The 17,465-nt window shown below is 42.7% G+C and overlaps 1 protein-coding gene across 3 annotated transcripts in view; it reads right to left on the minus strand.

Moving 5' to 3' along the window:
- Positions 1-2,963: 2,963 nt before the first annotated feature.
- LOC120985578 (zinc finger protein 271-like) overlaps positions 2,964-17,465 on the minus strand; it is a 30,722-nt gene continuing 16,220 nt past the window's right edge. For 2 of the 3 annotated variants that reach the window (XM_040413591.1, XM_040413590.1), the window contains 3 exons: positions 9,305-9,772; positions 5,993-6,280; positions 2,967-3,677 (listed from right to left, as the gene is read on the minus strand). In XM_040413591.1, the coding sequence (XP_040269525.1) occupies positions 3,175-3,677; positions 5,993-6,280; positions 9,305-9,772 (1,259 nt within the window). In that variant the 3' untranslated portion in view covers positions 2,967-3,174. Of the gene's footprint in view, positions 3,678-5,992; positions 6,281-9,304; positions 9,773-17,465 lie in introns of all 3 variants that reach the window. The other variant, XM_040413592.1, reaches the window with a different exon arrangement.

Here is a 17,465-nt window from a genome sequence, read left to right on the forward strand (position 1 = left end):
CATTGCTGTCATTAAAAGGACCTGCTGAGATCATTTCAGTAATCGTCTTGTTAACTCAGGTGAGAATGTTGACGAGCACAAGGCTGAAGATCATTATGTCAGGCTGATAGGGTTAAAATGGCAGACTTGACATGTTAAAAGGAGGGTGATGCTTGAAATCATTGTTCTTCCATAGTTAACCATGGTGACCCGCAAAGAATCGGCAGGATTATCATTACGAATGCTCGCTCCCGATAAAATGTCTGTGTAAATGTGCTGCCGATTACCTGACGAACCAGTAAACCGCTCGTTCATCAGGTGAAATGATCTTTCATGCAGCACATTAAATCATCGTTTCTGGGCAGCAGATCCGCTGTCTAAACAGTGGTTTTCTGCCCAGAAACAATGAATCTGTATGAGGAATAGCGATGGCAGTAGCCACTGCTTGCTGCGATACAGTGGAGGTGATTTCTGCATGTAAGTACAACTTCACTGACGAGTAGAGATGGCCTTGCGGTTCACCTGGTGATCGTTTTGCGGCGAACTTTGCTCGTTCGCGATTTGCAGAACATGCGAACAAATGGCGATATTCACACGAGCCATATTTTTTCGCATAGCGCCGAACTTTGACCCATGATACATCAGGTGGGACAGGACAGCCAATTGAGACGTTTCAGCACATGGACATACCCCCTACTTTATAAATAAACCTGATCTGGCCACCATTTTACATTCAGTTTTTTGCCAGTGTAGGGAGAGGTTGCTGTGTGGAGCAGGGACAGACTGTTAGGGATACCAAACGCAAGCTAATAGGGCCACAAAAGTCCTTTTAAGGACTGGTATAGGTGTACTATTGATAGGTGTGACATACAGAGGGGTGTAATATACTTATAATATACTTTCTAACATAGAAAGTATATTATAGTGCATTTGTATTGTGCAGCAGTTGTGTGCGGTTCTGCTGTGATACCGCAGCTATATAGAGGGACAAACGCTATTGGAATAAGTAATTGCAACAGGTGTGATATACCTGTTGTCCCAAAAAACAAAACTGATAGAGGGGTGTGATATACCTATAATATACCTTCTAACATAGAAAGTATTTTATAGTGCATTTGTATTGTGCGGCAGTTGTGTGCGGCTCTGCTGCGATACTGCAGCTAGATAGAGGGACAAACGCTATTGGAATAAGTAATTGCAACAGGTGTGATATACTAGTAGGCATTTATAGGTAGCACTTATGATGCTGAGTATCTCACATATAGCGCTCACAGTGGCATAGCGCATAAGCAATGAGTGTTGTTCATATATTGGTAGACAGTTGCAGGTAGCGCTTCAATTAAAAGTCTGTAAAGCTCAGCACTTACCCGTTAGTTGATACCCAAGGCGCTGGTGGCTCTGAGGCTTGGCGGTGGAACGCTTACCTTGAAGATGGATTACAGCAAGGATTTACGTCGAGTTGGAGCTGGATAGGCTATGGGGCTGTGCACTCAACCCCGCCTTATCTGGATCACGTTACCGCTCTTGCTGCTCCCCGCTATTGCTGGTAAATAAGGTGGTGTGCCTCTACACATTTTATTTCTATTACTTTTATAGAAATGGAGCTAACAGACTACCTTTAAATGCTGCCAGACCGTGAGTCCTGCTTTCTCCCACCCACACAGAGTGACTAGGAACGTTTCCTGTACACTCCAGTTGCTTTTTACAAGCCAATATTGCAATCAACTCATAGAAAACAATTTATCATTGAACTTGATGGACTTATGTTTTTTTCAACCATATTAACTATGTAACTCTAATTGAACACAAGAGACTGTCACGGCCATGGCTATTGCCGTGACTCCTTACCGCATGCGGTTGCCTGCGGTTTAGTTTGTGTGTTCAACCACAGGTGAGTGTCGCTGTGTGTGGCCTCACTTGTGGTTGCCGCGGGCAACTAGTTGTGTTCTGTAATTGTCAGCAGAGCAGTCTGAGCGGCGCTAGGCAGCTTGCTGCTTTGGCATGCGGTCTCACCTGACTTCCTTTATGTTAGGTGTGTGTGTATGTATGTTTGGTGTGCACTGTTTTATGTTACCTGTGCACCGGGACCTTTCCCCTCACTGTGGCTGTCCGTGGCAACGTTTAGTATGTGTACATGTGGTGGCAGTGTCCCGGCCTTCGGGCTGACTCCCAGGACACGCTTGCCACCCATGTCGTTGCCTGCGGCAACAGCCACGGTGTGTTTGTAGTTTGGACACTTCCCTTTTTAGGTTTCCCTTCCCTGTTGCTGGAAGGGTTAACTCCCTTTCAGTGTGTGTGAGTCATGGGGTGTGTCTGACTGTTGGGTGTGGCCTCTTGGCCTATAAAGCCTCAGTGTTTGGCATGTCTCAGTGGGTTGCTTCAGCCATGTGTAGCTGGAGCAGCCTCCTGTGTATATCACCTGCCAGTGGGGGCCACCCTTGTGGTCATAGCTTTATCTGTGTACTTTATGTCATGATGTTCAGTTGATGTTTTCCTTTGTCTCTGTTTATTGCAACTACGGATGTCCTGGGTACCTGTGTGTTATGTGTGCTATGTCCCTTTGTGTTCTGAGGACATGAGTTGGCATGCATGGGCTCCAGTCAGCGTGGCTGTGACAGGTATGTGTGGAACTTGTTTAGTTCGCCTGTCATATCTGTATGTTGTATGTGTTCCCCCATTCCTTGCAGCTTGGCCAGTGAGACCCCTGTTCCTCCGTGTCCAGAAGGAACAGTCTTACCCTGACTCCTAGTTCAGGGACCGGTCGGAGGGTGAGTTAGGGATCCGAGGTTCCTGAGCATGGGCCCTCCTACCTTCAAGGTCGGCCCATGCAGCTAGGAGTTAGGGTCAGGTTAGGGATGTGTTAGGAGGTGACCTGCTCCCTAATCCTGTCGTCCTGGCCGAGCCGCCTAACATCTTCTGTCATCGCACGGCTGAGGATTTCCCCCATCCTCAGCCGTGGCAGAGACCTGACAGAACCGCTTTCAGCCATTGCATAAAAAGTGCAACTGCGAAGAAGTAAATTATGGATGCTTGTACTTTTCAGCTTTGATATTTCATTTTGCAACAGAAAACACACATAGAATAGGTTGGTCCATGTCTGATACATAATGTTAATTAGTACTTGTCCTCACAAACCAAGATGACCAATATTTGTGCATTCCAATAATATATGCTTTGTATGCGTGAAATTGAATGCTAGGGTTCTGCATAGCGAAGCTCTCCCGAGTGACATGTCTGATGTTCTAAGAACTTAGAATAGTTCCTAAAGTTTTTCTCACAAGCCGTGCATTTAAAGTTTGTGTTGTGAGTCCTCATATGTCTGACCATTGAAGACTTCAGTCCAAATCTCTTGCCACATTCTGTACACATGAAGAGCTTCTCCCCGGTGTGTATTCTCTGGTGTACAATGAGGGATGACTTCCGTGTGAATTTTTTCCCACACTCTGTACACAAGAAAGGCTTTACACTGGACTGAGTTCTCCTTTGTATTTGATCAGACCCATGCCTTATGGCTCCTCCTAAATTGTTATCATTCAGCACATTTAATATAGGTTGCCCAGAATGGTTTCTGGTTTCATCTGTTTTCCCTGAACATCCTTCAATAGAGGATTCTGAAATGTTATGTTCATTTCCCCAGTATAGAGTACATGGAAGTGTGCCTACAAGTTCATTCTTCTGGCCATCAGTGGACTCCACATCTACAAAACCAAAAATATGATTCATTATACAATCCATGTTAACTTTAACCCTGAAAGCACTCTGCACCTTGCAACCATTTTAGATTTTACAATATAATAATATGCAGTCATCTGTGATGACTAGGGATGAGCAAACTTGTGTTTTCAAGTTCGCGGTACAAGGTTTGGGTTATCTAAGAATTCTGCTACCATGGACCAAAAGTTATGGTCCGTGGTAGCGGAATCCATAATGAAATTCTTAGATAACCCGAACATTGTACGCTGAACTTGAAAACACAAGTTTGCTCATCCCTAGTGAAGACAAATGATAGGACCTACCAAGAAACACAAGTGATCCTGTCTAATTTTTAGACAACGTAAACTAAAAATCAATAAATGGGACTGGTTTTGCAAGTCATAATATCAAAAAGTGTAAGAAGTACTGTATATACCAATATTTATTGAGTTACCAAAAGGTATAAATAACAGATATTGCACAATATAAAATGACGTCCTAGCTAAGAGTATAGAAGGTGGTGGAATTGTTCATAGCTATTAAAAGGGGTTTTCCGAGACTTTAAAGGGGTTCTGCAGTTTTTTTAAACTGATGATCTATCCTCTGGATAAATCAGCATCTGATTGGCACCCGGGACCGCGCCGATCAGCTGTTTGAGAAGGCAGCGGCGCACTGTTTACCGCAGGCCCAGTGACGTCACGACTAGTATCAACTGTCCTGGGCGGGGGCTAAGCTCTGTTCACTTCAATGGAGCTTAGCAGCACTCAGGCCAGTTGATACTAGTTGTGACGTCACTGGGCCTGCGGTAAACAGTGAGAAGGCCGCGGCGCTACTGCCTTCTCAAACAGCTGATCAGCGGGGGTCCCGGGTGTCAGACCCCCGCCGATCAGATGCTGATGATGTATCCAGAGGATAGATCATCAGTTTAAAAAAAATGCAGAACCCCTTTAACTGATGAACTATTGTCTGGATAGGTCATCTGTATCTGATCGGTGGAGGTCTGAGACCCGGGACCGCTGCCGATCAGCTGTTTGATAAGTCACCGGCACTTGTGTGAGCGCCGCAGACTTCTCCCCGCTTTTCCTAGGCCAGTGACGACACGTTCATCGGTCACGTGGCTTAGGCACAGCTCAGCCCCGTTGAAGTGGATGGGACTGAGCTGAGACACCAAGGACAACCGCTATACAATGTACGTGCTTGATGAGCAGAGAGAAGGCCACGGCACTACTGCAAGCACAGATGGTTTATGTGATATTTCTATTTTTTTATTTAACTATAAATAACTACCACTTACTATTAGCTAGGTTTCCTTTTGTATTGTGCAATATCTGTATTATTCATACTTTTGGTAACAATAAATTTTTGTATATACTTGATACACTTTTCTAAATTTTTACTTGCAGAACCTGTCCCATTTATTGACTGGGATCCTTTTTTTGCCGTTTGGGTATATAGCTGATTTGGCATACGTAATATTAGTCCTTTTCATCAACCGTGAACTTAGACTAGACAGTCTAAAAATACATAAGGATTATCATTATACAATGAAACTTCATTTTGGTAGCCCAGCCATTAGAGCTCCAAGCCGTTGTGTGCCGCCATTTGGAAAATCTCACTTCCCTATCAGTATGTCTTTTTGGAGTGTGAGTGTAAACCGAAGGAAACCCACGCAAACAAGGGGCAAACAGCAAACAAAAAAATCCATGCAGGTGTTTGTTGAATTCATCCCCAGCGCTGTGAAACCTCTTTGGGGGACGACCACTCAACATTGCATTAAATAACAAGATGGACAACATGAAACATGGAACTTGAAAACGGTCACTGGAAATGTGGTCTGCTAAAGGGATGGTCTTCTGAAAGAGGTGGTCTTTCATAGAGTCTTAACTGTATGGCTGTTTTCAAAGGAGCGAGTTCAATGTGTTGAACTTGCAACGTGTGTCTGCGAGAGCTCCTGTCCTGACCTGCGTAGCACTGATCGGATCGCATAGCATTATATTGGATTTAGGATGCAATGTAACCCTTAGAGTTCTGGAATGTATTGAATAACACTGACAGCATTAGGTCAGTGTTTTTCAATACATTCCAGAACTCTAAGGGTTACATCGCATCATAAAGCAATATAATGCCATGCAACCCCGTCAGTACGGGAGCTTCTGCAGACACAACGCATTGAACTCACTCCATTTTAAACGAAAGGTACATTCTTTTTCAGAAACCACAGCACATGTAAATTTTAGATGAGGTTGAACTTGCTCTTTAAAGCATCTGTAGATCATTGATCAGTCTATTGATTTCCAGCACTAGTACTACCGGTACTCACCTGCAGAGAGATGGTCAGAAGTCTCTTGCTTTATATTCAGAGATCCTTCGTGTATTCTCTCGTCACAATGTGGATCCAAATAATCATTTACGGATGAAGCAATAGGCAGTAGATCTCCACTACCACAAGGCTGCTGGTCCTTTTGTTGTAAATCTGACTCTTGCCCCTTCATTAAAGGTACTGGCACACCACCTTTATGTGCATTCACAGACTGCTGCATGTTAGGGTGGCACTGCTCATCTCTTGCTTCTATCTCTGACAAAGCATTGTGAGTAAAATGCGATGGACCTAAGTGATATTAACAGCAAGTTAGCTTGTTGAGTAAGAGGACAAATACCTATGATATATTTGGAAGGTGCTAAATGGTGTATGTCTTAGGCTACTTTCACATTAGCGTTTTTTTGTGGATCTGCAAAAACACTTCCGTCACCATAATACAAGCGCATGCACCCGTCATGAACGGATCCGGTTGTATTATGTCTTCTATAGCCATGACGGATCTGTCATGAACACCACTGAAAGTCAATGGGGGACGGATCAGTTTTCTATTGTGTCAGAGAAACGGATCTGTCCCCATTGACTTACATTGTGTGCCAGGACGTTTGGCTCCGCACCACATCGCAGACGGTAAAAACGCTGCATGCAGCGTTTTGGTGTCCGCCTCCAGAGCGGAATGGTGACGGAACGGAGGCAAACTGATGCATTCTGAGCGGATCCTTTTCCATTCAGAATGCATTAGGGCAAAACTGATCCGTTTTGGACCGCTTGTGAGAGCCCTGAACGGATCTAAGAAACGGAAAGCCAAAATGCTAGTGTGAAAATAGCCTTATACTATTATAGACACCCTTCCATACTGTTAAGGTGTCCATACACATGATATGTAAGTCAGCCGAACTTTCAGCTGGACCTTTTCTCTGGTTTATTACCTTTTCCCAAATAAGGAAGAGGTCCCGAGAGCACATTTTGCTCTAAGGCCTCTTTCACACGGGCGTCGCGCGTGAGGGCCGGATAGGATGCGGCTGCGTTGCGGGAAAATGCACAATGCTTTTTGCGCGCGCGAGAGAAAAATCGGCATGTTTGGTACCCAGACAGAAGTTTGGGTTTGGGATCAGTGTTGTGTAAATTGTATTATTTTCCCTTATAACATGGTTATAAGAGAAAATAATAACATTCTTCATACAGAATGCTAAGTAAATTAGGGATGGAGGGGTAAAAAAAAAAGAATAATAGTTTTCAACTGACCTCATCCACTTGTTCGCACAGCCCGGCTTGTCTTCTTTCTTCTTGTTTGAGGACCTGGGAGAAAAGGACCCCACTGCGCTCATCACATGGTCCATCACCATGGTGATGGATCATGTAATGAGCGCAGTGACATCATCAAAGGTCCTTTACCCAGGTCCTGAAGAAAGAAGAGGAGATCCGCTACGCGACCAAGTGGATGGGGTGAGTTAAATTTGTTTATTATTTTTTAACTCCTCCATCCCTAACTTACTTAGCATTCTGTATTAAGAATGCTATTATTTTCCCTTATAACCATGTTATAAGGGAAAATAATAAAGATCGGGTCCCCATCCTGATAGTCACCTAGCAACCATGCATGGAAAAAAAAAAAAAAAAAAAACGCACCGCATCCGCACTTGCTTGCGGATGCTTGGGATTTTCACACAGCCCCATTCACTTCTATGGGGCCTGCGTTGCGTGGAAAACGCACAATATAGAGCATGATGCGATTTTCACGCAACGCCTAAGTGATGCGTAAAAATCACTGGTTGTGTGCACAGCCCCATAGAAATTAATGAGTCCGGATTCAGTGCGGGTGCAATGCGTTCACCTCACGCATTGCACCCGCACGGAAAACTCGCCCATGTGAAAGAGGCCTAAGTGTGTGATTCCATCTACCAAAAACATTTAGTAATGATACAATTGAAAATCCATATATTCAATCAATGTCTGCAGTGTTCTTTTGAATCTTGTGGTTGGTTTTCTATAAATCAATCAATCTAAAACTTGCACTTTCTGTCTGGGGTTCTGAATATCCCCATGGACATCCCCTTTGGACACCAGAGAATGTTGTCTACAACTCCATTATGAAGAAGCAAAGCAGATCAGGAACACATTAGCTTTCTGAAACATGCAGTAAAAAAAAAAAAAAAAGCTTTATCCTGTCTGAGTCCTAAGCTCCGGAAAGGCTATAGCAAATAAAAAAACGATTTCCCTAATAAATGTGGACATAAAGCTGTACTCACATAAAACTATAGATTTCCACAGATTTTGTACAGCACAAAGCATTATACTAACCTGTATCCTGGCTGCTTTCTTCACCACCATACTGTGGCCAAGTCGTTAGGACATGCCTCTGGGTTCCCTCTCCTTTTTTTTTTTTTAACTAGAAGGATATGCAGCTTACCCCTTTACTGCCATCTACTCTATCAGGGCCCCTTACACTAATCCTCAACTCCATCTAGTTCACCCCTTCATCCCACGGTCTTGATCTAAATTAAGACAAAACATGAGGCAGTATCCAATTTTCTGTATACTAGGACAATACTAGGACGTCATGTTGTTTCTTATAATCTCTGAAGCTTGGCCTGCGTGTCCATAACATCATGGGGATCAAAATTCTCCATTCATCTCTTATTGTTCTGGGTACTGGTTATTGCCTGATATTTTTTGTGATGATCCATCAATTGTTTTGATCCTGTGTACATCTGGTCATCTTTCTTAGCCAGGTCTTAGTTCACCTGTTCAGCAACCATGGCTGGAGTCTATGATCATGGACAGGTCTTATCTTGTATTTGTCTTGCACCTGCATAAACCTGCTTCTGGCCAGTGACAGTTTTTTTTCTATCCCGACAGAAATCACCAATAGGGGATTACTCCAAAAGCTGGGGATCTGACAGTCCCTCTGAATTGGGTTAATGGTAAAGAATGGTAAAGATTACCAAGTCTCCAGTTCTTGCCTTAACAAAAGCTCTCTCATCTTTCCCACAAAGGAAGAAAAAGAAATGCATTAAGATACCTACGGTAATTTTATCTTCAACCTACAACCCCACTCATTAATCTCTCCCCATATCTAGCTAAGATCCTTTAGAAATAATATCATGTTCCTCCATCATTCCCTGACATCAGAAAGGGTTGTGTAATGTTGCACACATCTAGAGGGCTTCTCGGAAAAAGTATGTGTTTCTGGGAGCAATAGACCAATTCCTTTATCTCTTTCCATCCTCATTCATATTCCCACCACTCAGATCCTCCAAGATGAAGGGACCACCTATTTTCTATAAATGTATTTTACCTTAGAAGGTCACTTACCCATATGATTCTCTAAGTGTAATAACAGATCACAGTACCGACTGAAATATATGTCACATTCTGAGCAAGTATTGAGCATCTGCCCAGTGTGAATCCTCAGATGTCGGACCAGAGAGGACTTAAAACCAAATCTCTTCCCACACTCTGTGCACATAAAAAGTTTCTCTCCCGTATGTATTCTCTGATGTACAATAAGGGTTGACTTGCGAGTAAAATTTTTCCCACACTGGAGACAGTGGTAGGCCCTTCTGCTCCTGGACAATCTTGGTTTGCAAATGGAGCGGTCTATGAGACATTCATGCTTCACCACTTTCTCAGACTCTGTTGACACCGTATTACATACATCGTCTTGTGTCTTAAGTATTTTCAAGTTCATTTCAAGTTCGCAATTGCTTTCTGTTTCTAAATGTGGAACATTAGAATCTGCATCCGGCTTCAGATCCGTATGATACAAGAACTCGCTGTTATCTGAAAAGTACACAGAAAATTCCTGGCTAAATTTTTGGATGATGAAAAATACATTTGTAAGTACTATTTTCTAATCCTTCAGGTGAATGGCCAACCATGATGGTCAGTGAAAGTTTAGTCTTCAAAGAGGACTTATCATTGGAATAATATTATCTGTTTTAATTGAAAGATCATTAGATATTTTATTTAATATCTAAAGGAAACTAATGGACAAAAAAAAAAGAAGTTTAAAATAAATAAATAAATGTTTGTCCGATTTCTTTTTTTTTTTAAGACAACTTGACTTCTATGGGTTCGCCCCCAAAAAAATAAAAAAATAAAAATAAAAAAGGAGACATATTATTTGTGTGCTGTCTGCATCAGTGTATCCGTTCCACCTAAGTGTATATATCCTATTCTTGTCTATATTGTGGACAAGAATACTCACTTCTAGTGATGCAAGTGATAAAAATGCGGATTGTACACAGAAGTCTGTATTTTGCGGATCTATGGTTTTCCGACTGCAATACGGACATGGCAATGAGCATGAGGCCTTACATCATATGGCGCTGGGAAAGCATGGGAGTTCCTTGTCAAGTTGTTCAGACACAACCCCTGTGGAGACTTGGGTAATTTACATAAAGTGTGTGCTTACTATACTTAGACAATTTCATATTTTTCTGGGGGAATAATGATTTTTTAATTAAAAGGTAATGCTACCCCCAGTAAAAGGTCTTCTAAGTCTACTTAAAGTGGTTTTCTGGGGACTTATTTTTAAAGCGAACAGAAAAATTTAAAAATAAAAACGAACAATAAAAAAAAAAGAAGCAATACTCACCTCCACTGAGCCCCTGTCACTGCAGAGCAACAGGAAACGGAGCAGCGTTGGAACAGCACTCCCTGTCCCAGCTAAACACATCGGAAATAGCTTAAATGGCCCTTTCAGCCAATTACTGGCTAAAGTAGATCAATGCTAAGGCCAGAAATCGGCTAAGTGGGCCTTTTCTGGCATTTCTGGTTTGTTGAGCCAGGTCCGACAGTGTAGAGTAGCCGGGCAGCAGATTGGTGGAGGTGAATAATGCTTTTTGTTTTTGTGGCCCAGAAAACCCCTTTGACTTCTTAATGGCCACCCACTGTCTTATGACGGCGGGTGGTGCAGGGCCTCCATCTGCAACATCTTTTGGAGTTGCTACAGTGGAGGATGGTTGCCAGCTCCAAAAACTCTCCTGAGCCAAGAACCAGTTGTTGCTAACAGCTCTGGTTCTGAGTGCAGGCTGCTGCTTCACAGCCAGGGTCAGAGGAAGGTACGATCCCAGCTGTTAACCCTTTGAATGGCATTGTCCATGACAATGGCATGATCAAAGGGGGCTCCCCTTATTTTTGAGTCACTGGGAAACACTTATCAATGCATTTATGCCACAATTATGGCGTAAAAAAGTCTCACATTATGGCGCACGGCATCTGTGCACCAAAAATTGTGTTTTTTAGCTTTTTGCCATTTTTCTGAAGTGGCGAAAAAAAATGGGTGTTGCTTAGCAGAAAGGGGCATGGATTGGCTTTGTGCCGCATTTACTACAACTTTTGCCAGAAAGTGGCTGAAGTTATAGCTGAAGTCTACACCAGCCTGTAGCTGGCGTAGACTTCACTTTCTGGTGCACGGCAGGGTAGAGATGCGCCTGATTTGTTAAGGAGTAGATAGATCCGCCATTCTTGATATATCACCTCCACTGAGTTTCCCAGTGACCCAATCAAAGACTGGGGAAGCCATCTTCAGTCAGGACAGAGGACCTACAAACAATCCCAGGGCTGTCTGTCCAGTTATCCTGATGTTACTGCGCACTAGTGTTGCCGTAACAGCAGGCTATATCAAAGAGAGACAGGGCATAATATATTACCATATAAGAGTATGCAAATATATTATAAGTGAAAAATAAAGTTACAAAAGAGTAATCCCAAAATGGGATTTAAAAAAATAAAATAAAAAATGCTATAAATAACGTAATAAAAAAACAAAACAAAAACGCCATTACTTAGTATAAAATACATTTTATTGTGCACACATTCCATAAAAATAAAAAATACATATTTGGTATCCATATCACTATAATAACCTGAAGAATTTATTCATCAGGTTATATAGTACAAAACGTATTTTCTGTATTTCCATAGCAAAAAAATAGATAATCTCCTCCGCAATTTATATGTACTCCCAAAAAACCCTTAAGGGTATTTTCACACTAGCATTTTTGTTTTTCGGTATTGAGTTCCGTCACAGGAGCTTAATACCGGAAAAAAAACTGATCAGTTTTATCCTAATGCATTCTGAATGGAGAGCAGGATGCATCAGTTCAGTCCCTCTTATGTTTTTTGGACGGAGAAAATACTGCAGCATGCTGCAGTTTTCTCTCCGGCCAAAAATACTGATCACTTGCCGGAATGCTGGATGTGGCATTAATTTACATTGTATTAGTGCCGGATCTCTCAAAACGGATCCAGCTTTGCGGACCTTTAAAAATGCAAAAAAAAAAATATAATACAGGATCCGTTTTTCCGGATGACACCGGAGAGACGGATCCGGTATTTCAACTAGGGGTGGGCGATATGCGATATAAATTTGTGCCACGATATGGATTTTGAGCATATCGCCTATATCGCCAGACCACGATATGATCGCGCTCTCGACGCGCACAATGTTCTCCTGAGCCGGCACAGTGGAGAAGGAGGGAGTCCCTCCCTCTCCACTGTGCGCGGCTGCCGCTGACCACCAATGAGAACAGAGTAGGAGGAGGAGGGGAGGGACTGTGGCCACTGCGCCACCAATGAATGTGCCGGCCATATCACGGCCCCTATGACTGCACGCTGCGGGGCAGTTCTCTCATGTGGCTCCTTCCCAATCAGCTCCACCCACCAGCCGACCGCGACATGGAGATGGTGGCGGGACGTCCACAGAGATATTACAGAGCAAGACCGCCGTGTCACCACAATAGATGGAGGCGGAGTCCAGCACAGCGAAGGCCTTCACAACGATGTCTGCAACGATGTCTGGCAGTGGGCAGTTCCGATCGGAGTCCCAGCAGTGTAATGCTGGGGCTCCGATCGGTTACCATGGCAGCCAGGATTCACGCTACTGAAGTCCTGGCTGCCATGGTATGCTAGTGAGCAGCATTATACTCACGTGCGCCGTGGCAGCCGGTCGCTCCTTCTTCTGTCATAGCATTAGCAATGCGCCGCACAGACCTATGAGAAGAAGGAGCGTCCGGCGGCCACGAGTATAATGCTGCTCACTAACATACCATGGCAGCCAGGACTTCAGTAGCGTGACTCCTGGCTGCCATGGTAACCGATCGGAGCCCCAGCATTACATTGCTGGGACTCCGAACGGAACTGCCCACTGCCACCAATGATGGGGGGGGGGACCCTGTGGCCACTGCCACCAATGATTAATACTGAGGAGGGAGGGGTGGGTTTGAGTTAACAGAGGGGCTGATAAGAGGGAGAGGCTGGGGGGCACATGAGAGGCTGGGGGGCACATGAAAGGCTGGGGGGCGGATCAGGGGCTTGGGGGGCACATGAAAGGCTGGCTGCCATGGTCAGCTCCCTGCTGTTGTGTGCACAAAGCACAGGGCAGCAGGGAGAGTGTAAAGTCCTATTCACCCTAGCAGAGATCTATTAGGGTGAATATGACAAGGGTTCTAGCCCTTAAGGAGGCTAATAGTTATTAAATAAAAAAAGTTAAAAAAAAAAAAAAAAGGTTTAAAACACCCCCCCAAATATATATCGCATATCGCACATGCTTAAAATTATATCGCAATATAGATTTTAGGCAATATCGCCCACCCCTAATTTCAACGCATTTGTCAGACAGATCCGCATCCGGATCCGTCTGACAAATGCCATCCGTTTGCATCCGGATTGCCAGAATCCTCTGCTGCAAGTGTGAAAGTACCCTAAAAATTGCTAAAATTTCTCCTGCATAAAACAAGGCATTAGACAACCACGTCAATGAAAAAATATGTTGAAATGCAGAAGCAAAAACACACACATTTTGCTGGACATTAACCCCTTCAACCCCGGGCCTGTTTTCAGCTTCCTGCCCAGGCCATTTTTTGCAAATCTGACATGTGTCACTTTATGTGGTGATAACTTTAAAACGCTTTTACTCATACAAGCCATTCTGAGATTGTTTTCTCGTCACATATCGTACTTCATAATAGTGGTAAAAATGAGTAAAAAAAAACAAAAAAAAAATCATTTTTATTCATTAAAAAATACCAAATTTACAAAAAAAATTGGAAAAATTTGCAAATTTCAATTTCTCTACTCTTATAATAGATAGTAATACCTCCAAAAATAGTAATTACTTTACATTCCCCATATGTCTACTTCATGTTTGGATCATTTTGTAAATTACATTTTATTTTTTGGGGACGTTAGAAGGCTTAGAAGTTTGGAAGCAAATCTTGAAATTTTTCAGAAAATTTCGAAAACCCACTTTTTAAAAGGACCAGTTCAGGTCTGAAGTCACTTTGTGAGGCTTACATAATAGAAACCACCCAGAAATTACCCCATTTTAGAAACTACACCCTTTAGGTGTTCCACAAGAATTAATGGAAAATGGAGACGAAATTTCAGAATTTCACTTTTTACATTTTAATCCATTTTTTCCAGTAGCAAAGCAAGGGTTAACAGCCAAATAAAACTCAATATTTATAATTAGTGATTCTGCGGTTTACAGAAACACCCCACATGTGATCGTAAACTGCTGTACGGGCACACGGCAGGGCGCAGTAGGAAAGGAACGCCATATGGTTTTTGGAAGGCAAATTTAGCTGAATTGGTTTTTAGATGCCATGTCCCATTGGAAGCTCCCTGATGCGCCCTACAGTAGAAACTCAAAAAAGTGACCACATTTTGGAAACTACGGGATAAGGTGCCAGTTTTATTGGTACTATTTTGGGGTACATATGATTTTTAATGGCTCTATATTACGTTTTTTGTGAGGCAAGGTAACAAAAAAAAAATTGATGTTTTGGCACCGTTTTTATTTTTACAGCGTTTACCTGAGGGATTAGATCATTTTTATAGAGAAGATCGTTACGCACGTGGCAATACCTAATATGCCTACTTTTTCTTATTTATTCAAGTTTTACACAATAATAGCATTTTTGAAACCGAAATAATGATATTTTAGTGTCTCCATAGTCTGAGAGCCATAGCGTTTTAATTTTTCGACCGATTCTCTTCTTAGGTAGAGTCTCATTTTTTGCGGGATGAGGCGATGGTCTGATTGGTACTTATTTTGGGGGGCATACGCCATTTTTGATCACTTGCTGTTTTTTTTATTTTACAGGTTGTTGTTTTTTTTTACACTGTTCATCTGAGGGATTAGGTCATGTGATATTTATATAGAGCGTGGCGATACCTAATATGTCTTTTTTTTTATGTATTTCACTTCAGCACAATAATAGCAGTTTTGAAACAAAAAATAAAATAAAATAAAAAAAGAGATGTTTTAGTGTCTCCATGTTCTGAGAGCTATAGTTTTTTTTATTTTTCGGGCGATTGTCTTAGGTAGGGGTTCATTTTTTGCGAGATGAGGTGACTATTTTATTGATACCATTTTGTGGGACATACGCCTTTTTGATCGCTTGGTGTTTTTACACCGTTTTTATTTTTATTTTTTTATGGTGTTTATCGGACAGGGTGGATCATGTGATATATTTATAGAGCCGGTCATTATGGACGCGGCGATACCCATTAGTGGGTTTTGTTTGTTTTTTCAGTTTTTTATTATAAAATAAGGGGCGTTTTTTTTCTTTTTTACTTTATTAAAAACTTTTTTTTAACTTTTTTTTCTTTACTTTATTTATGATGTTCACTTTTGGGGGTCTGATCCCCTCTGCAATGCATTACAATACATCTGATGCTGGATCTCCTCGGCACCCGTAGAAGGCAGTTCCCGATGCCGTGCAAGGCATTGGGCAGCCTCTGCACGGGATCGGGCTGCCTTGTGACGCATCGGGTCCCCGCTACAGCAGTGCGGGGACTCTATGCGATCACTCACCCCTTGTATGTCGCAGTCAGCGCGGACCGCGGCATAGAAGGGGTTAATCCGCCGGCATCGGCTTTTACAGCGATGCCGGCGGATAAAGCAGGGGCCCGGCAACCACAGACTGCCGGGCCCCTGCAGTGATCGTGCGAGCACCGCTCCGGTACCCGCACGATCACTATGACGTACTATTACGTGAAATTGCGGGAATGCAGTGGTTCCCATGACGTAGTACGTCATAGGTCGGGAAGGGGTTAAAGAGAACCTGGATGGCGCCCGTGTGCCTTCCACAATTTGCGGAACAGAACGGGAGGCCTATTATAGAAATGCCTATTCTTGTCCACAAAACGGACAAGAATAGGACAGGACTCATAATTTTTGCGGGGCCACGGAACGGAGCAACGGATGCGGACTGCACACGAAGTGCTGTCCGCATCTTTTGCAGACCCATTGAAATTAATGGTTCCGTATACGGACCATATGCGGAACGCAGAAAACGCCCCGTATACGGAATGCAAAATACGTTTGTGTGAACGAGCCCTAACTCTTCATTTTAAACCTCTTTTCTTTTTATGCTACTTTCACATTAGCGTTTAAAGCTCTGCTCTGCATGGCAAACATGCTGCAGTTTTTGTCCGGCCGCCTCTCGGCATGTTTACCATGCTGCAGCCAGACCTTCAGCCCATCCCCATTATAGTGAATGGGGCCGGAGCAGACGTCCGGAGGCACACATGGGCTAGCGTTAGTACGGATCCGGCAAGCTGTTCCCCTGCCGTAACACATCAACTTACTGGGTTTACACTAAGGTTGTTGCGATACCCAAATTTTTATTCCGTTTCGATACCATAAAAAAGTATTGCGATACACGATGCCATGCGGAAAAAATAAAATACCAAAAAAAGCTGCGTGCATTCCGCATTTTATGGAAAGTCTGGCCCATAATTGAACAGTCCTATCCTATTTTTTTGGGGGGGGGACAAGGTGACTAAATAAAAATAAATAAAAAAGGGGAATCACGCAGTTTTTCTTTTTCTGTTACAGCGTTCATCGCATAGGAGTTTTTTTGTATTTTGGACATGGCGATATGTTTATTTATTGTTTATATATAAAATTGGGAAAAGGGGTGATTTATACTTTATTTTTTTTATTATTTTTTTTTTATTTAATAACTATTAGCTAGAATACAATAGGTGATCTCTCGAGATTCAATATAAAGTGTATCTTCTATGGGAATCTCTTATCTGTATTCATGCTGGTCTCTATTTGGATTGTACAGTATGTTCATAGTGTCGATTTTTATTATTCTTATAAAACTTTAATAAAATTTTGTTGAAAAAAAAATATATAATTGTACATATTATGTACTCAGCTCCTCCTGCTCTATAACATTCTGCCTGCATTGCAGTGCATTTCGTAGTTACTGGTTCCCTTTTTGGAGTATTCAGATGGCCATAGTGTTTTGTGGTCTTCAAATTGCGTATCAGCAAAACACGGATACGGTCCCGTGTGCGTTTCACATTATGCCGGCACTATGATAGAAAATGCCTATTCTTGTCCGCAATTGCGGACAAGAATAGGGCATGTTCCATCTTTTTTGCGGGGCTGCGTAACGGATCTACGAATGTGGACAGCACACAGTGTGCTGTCCACATCTTTTGCGGCCCC

This window comes from Bufo bufo, chromosome 1 (assembly GCF_905171765.1).
Source record: "Bufo bufo chromosome 1, aBufBuf1.1, whole genome shotgun sequence".
Taxonomy (NCBI): Eukaryota; Metazoa; Chordata; class Amphibia; order Anura; family Bufonidae; genus Bufo; species Bufo bufo.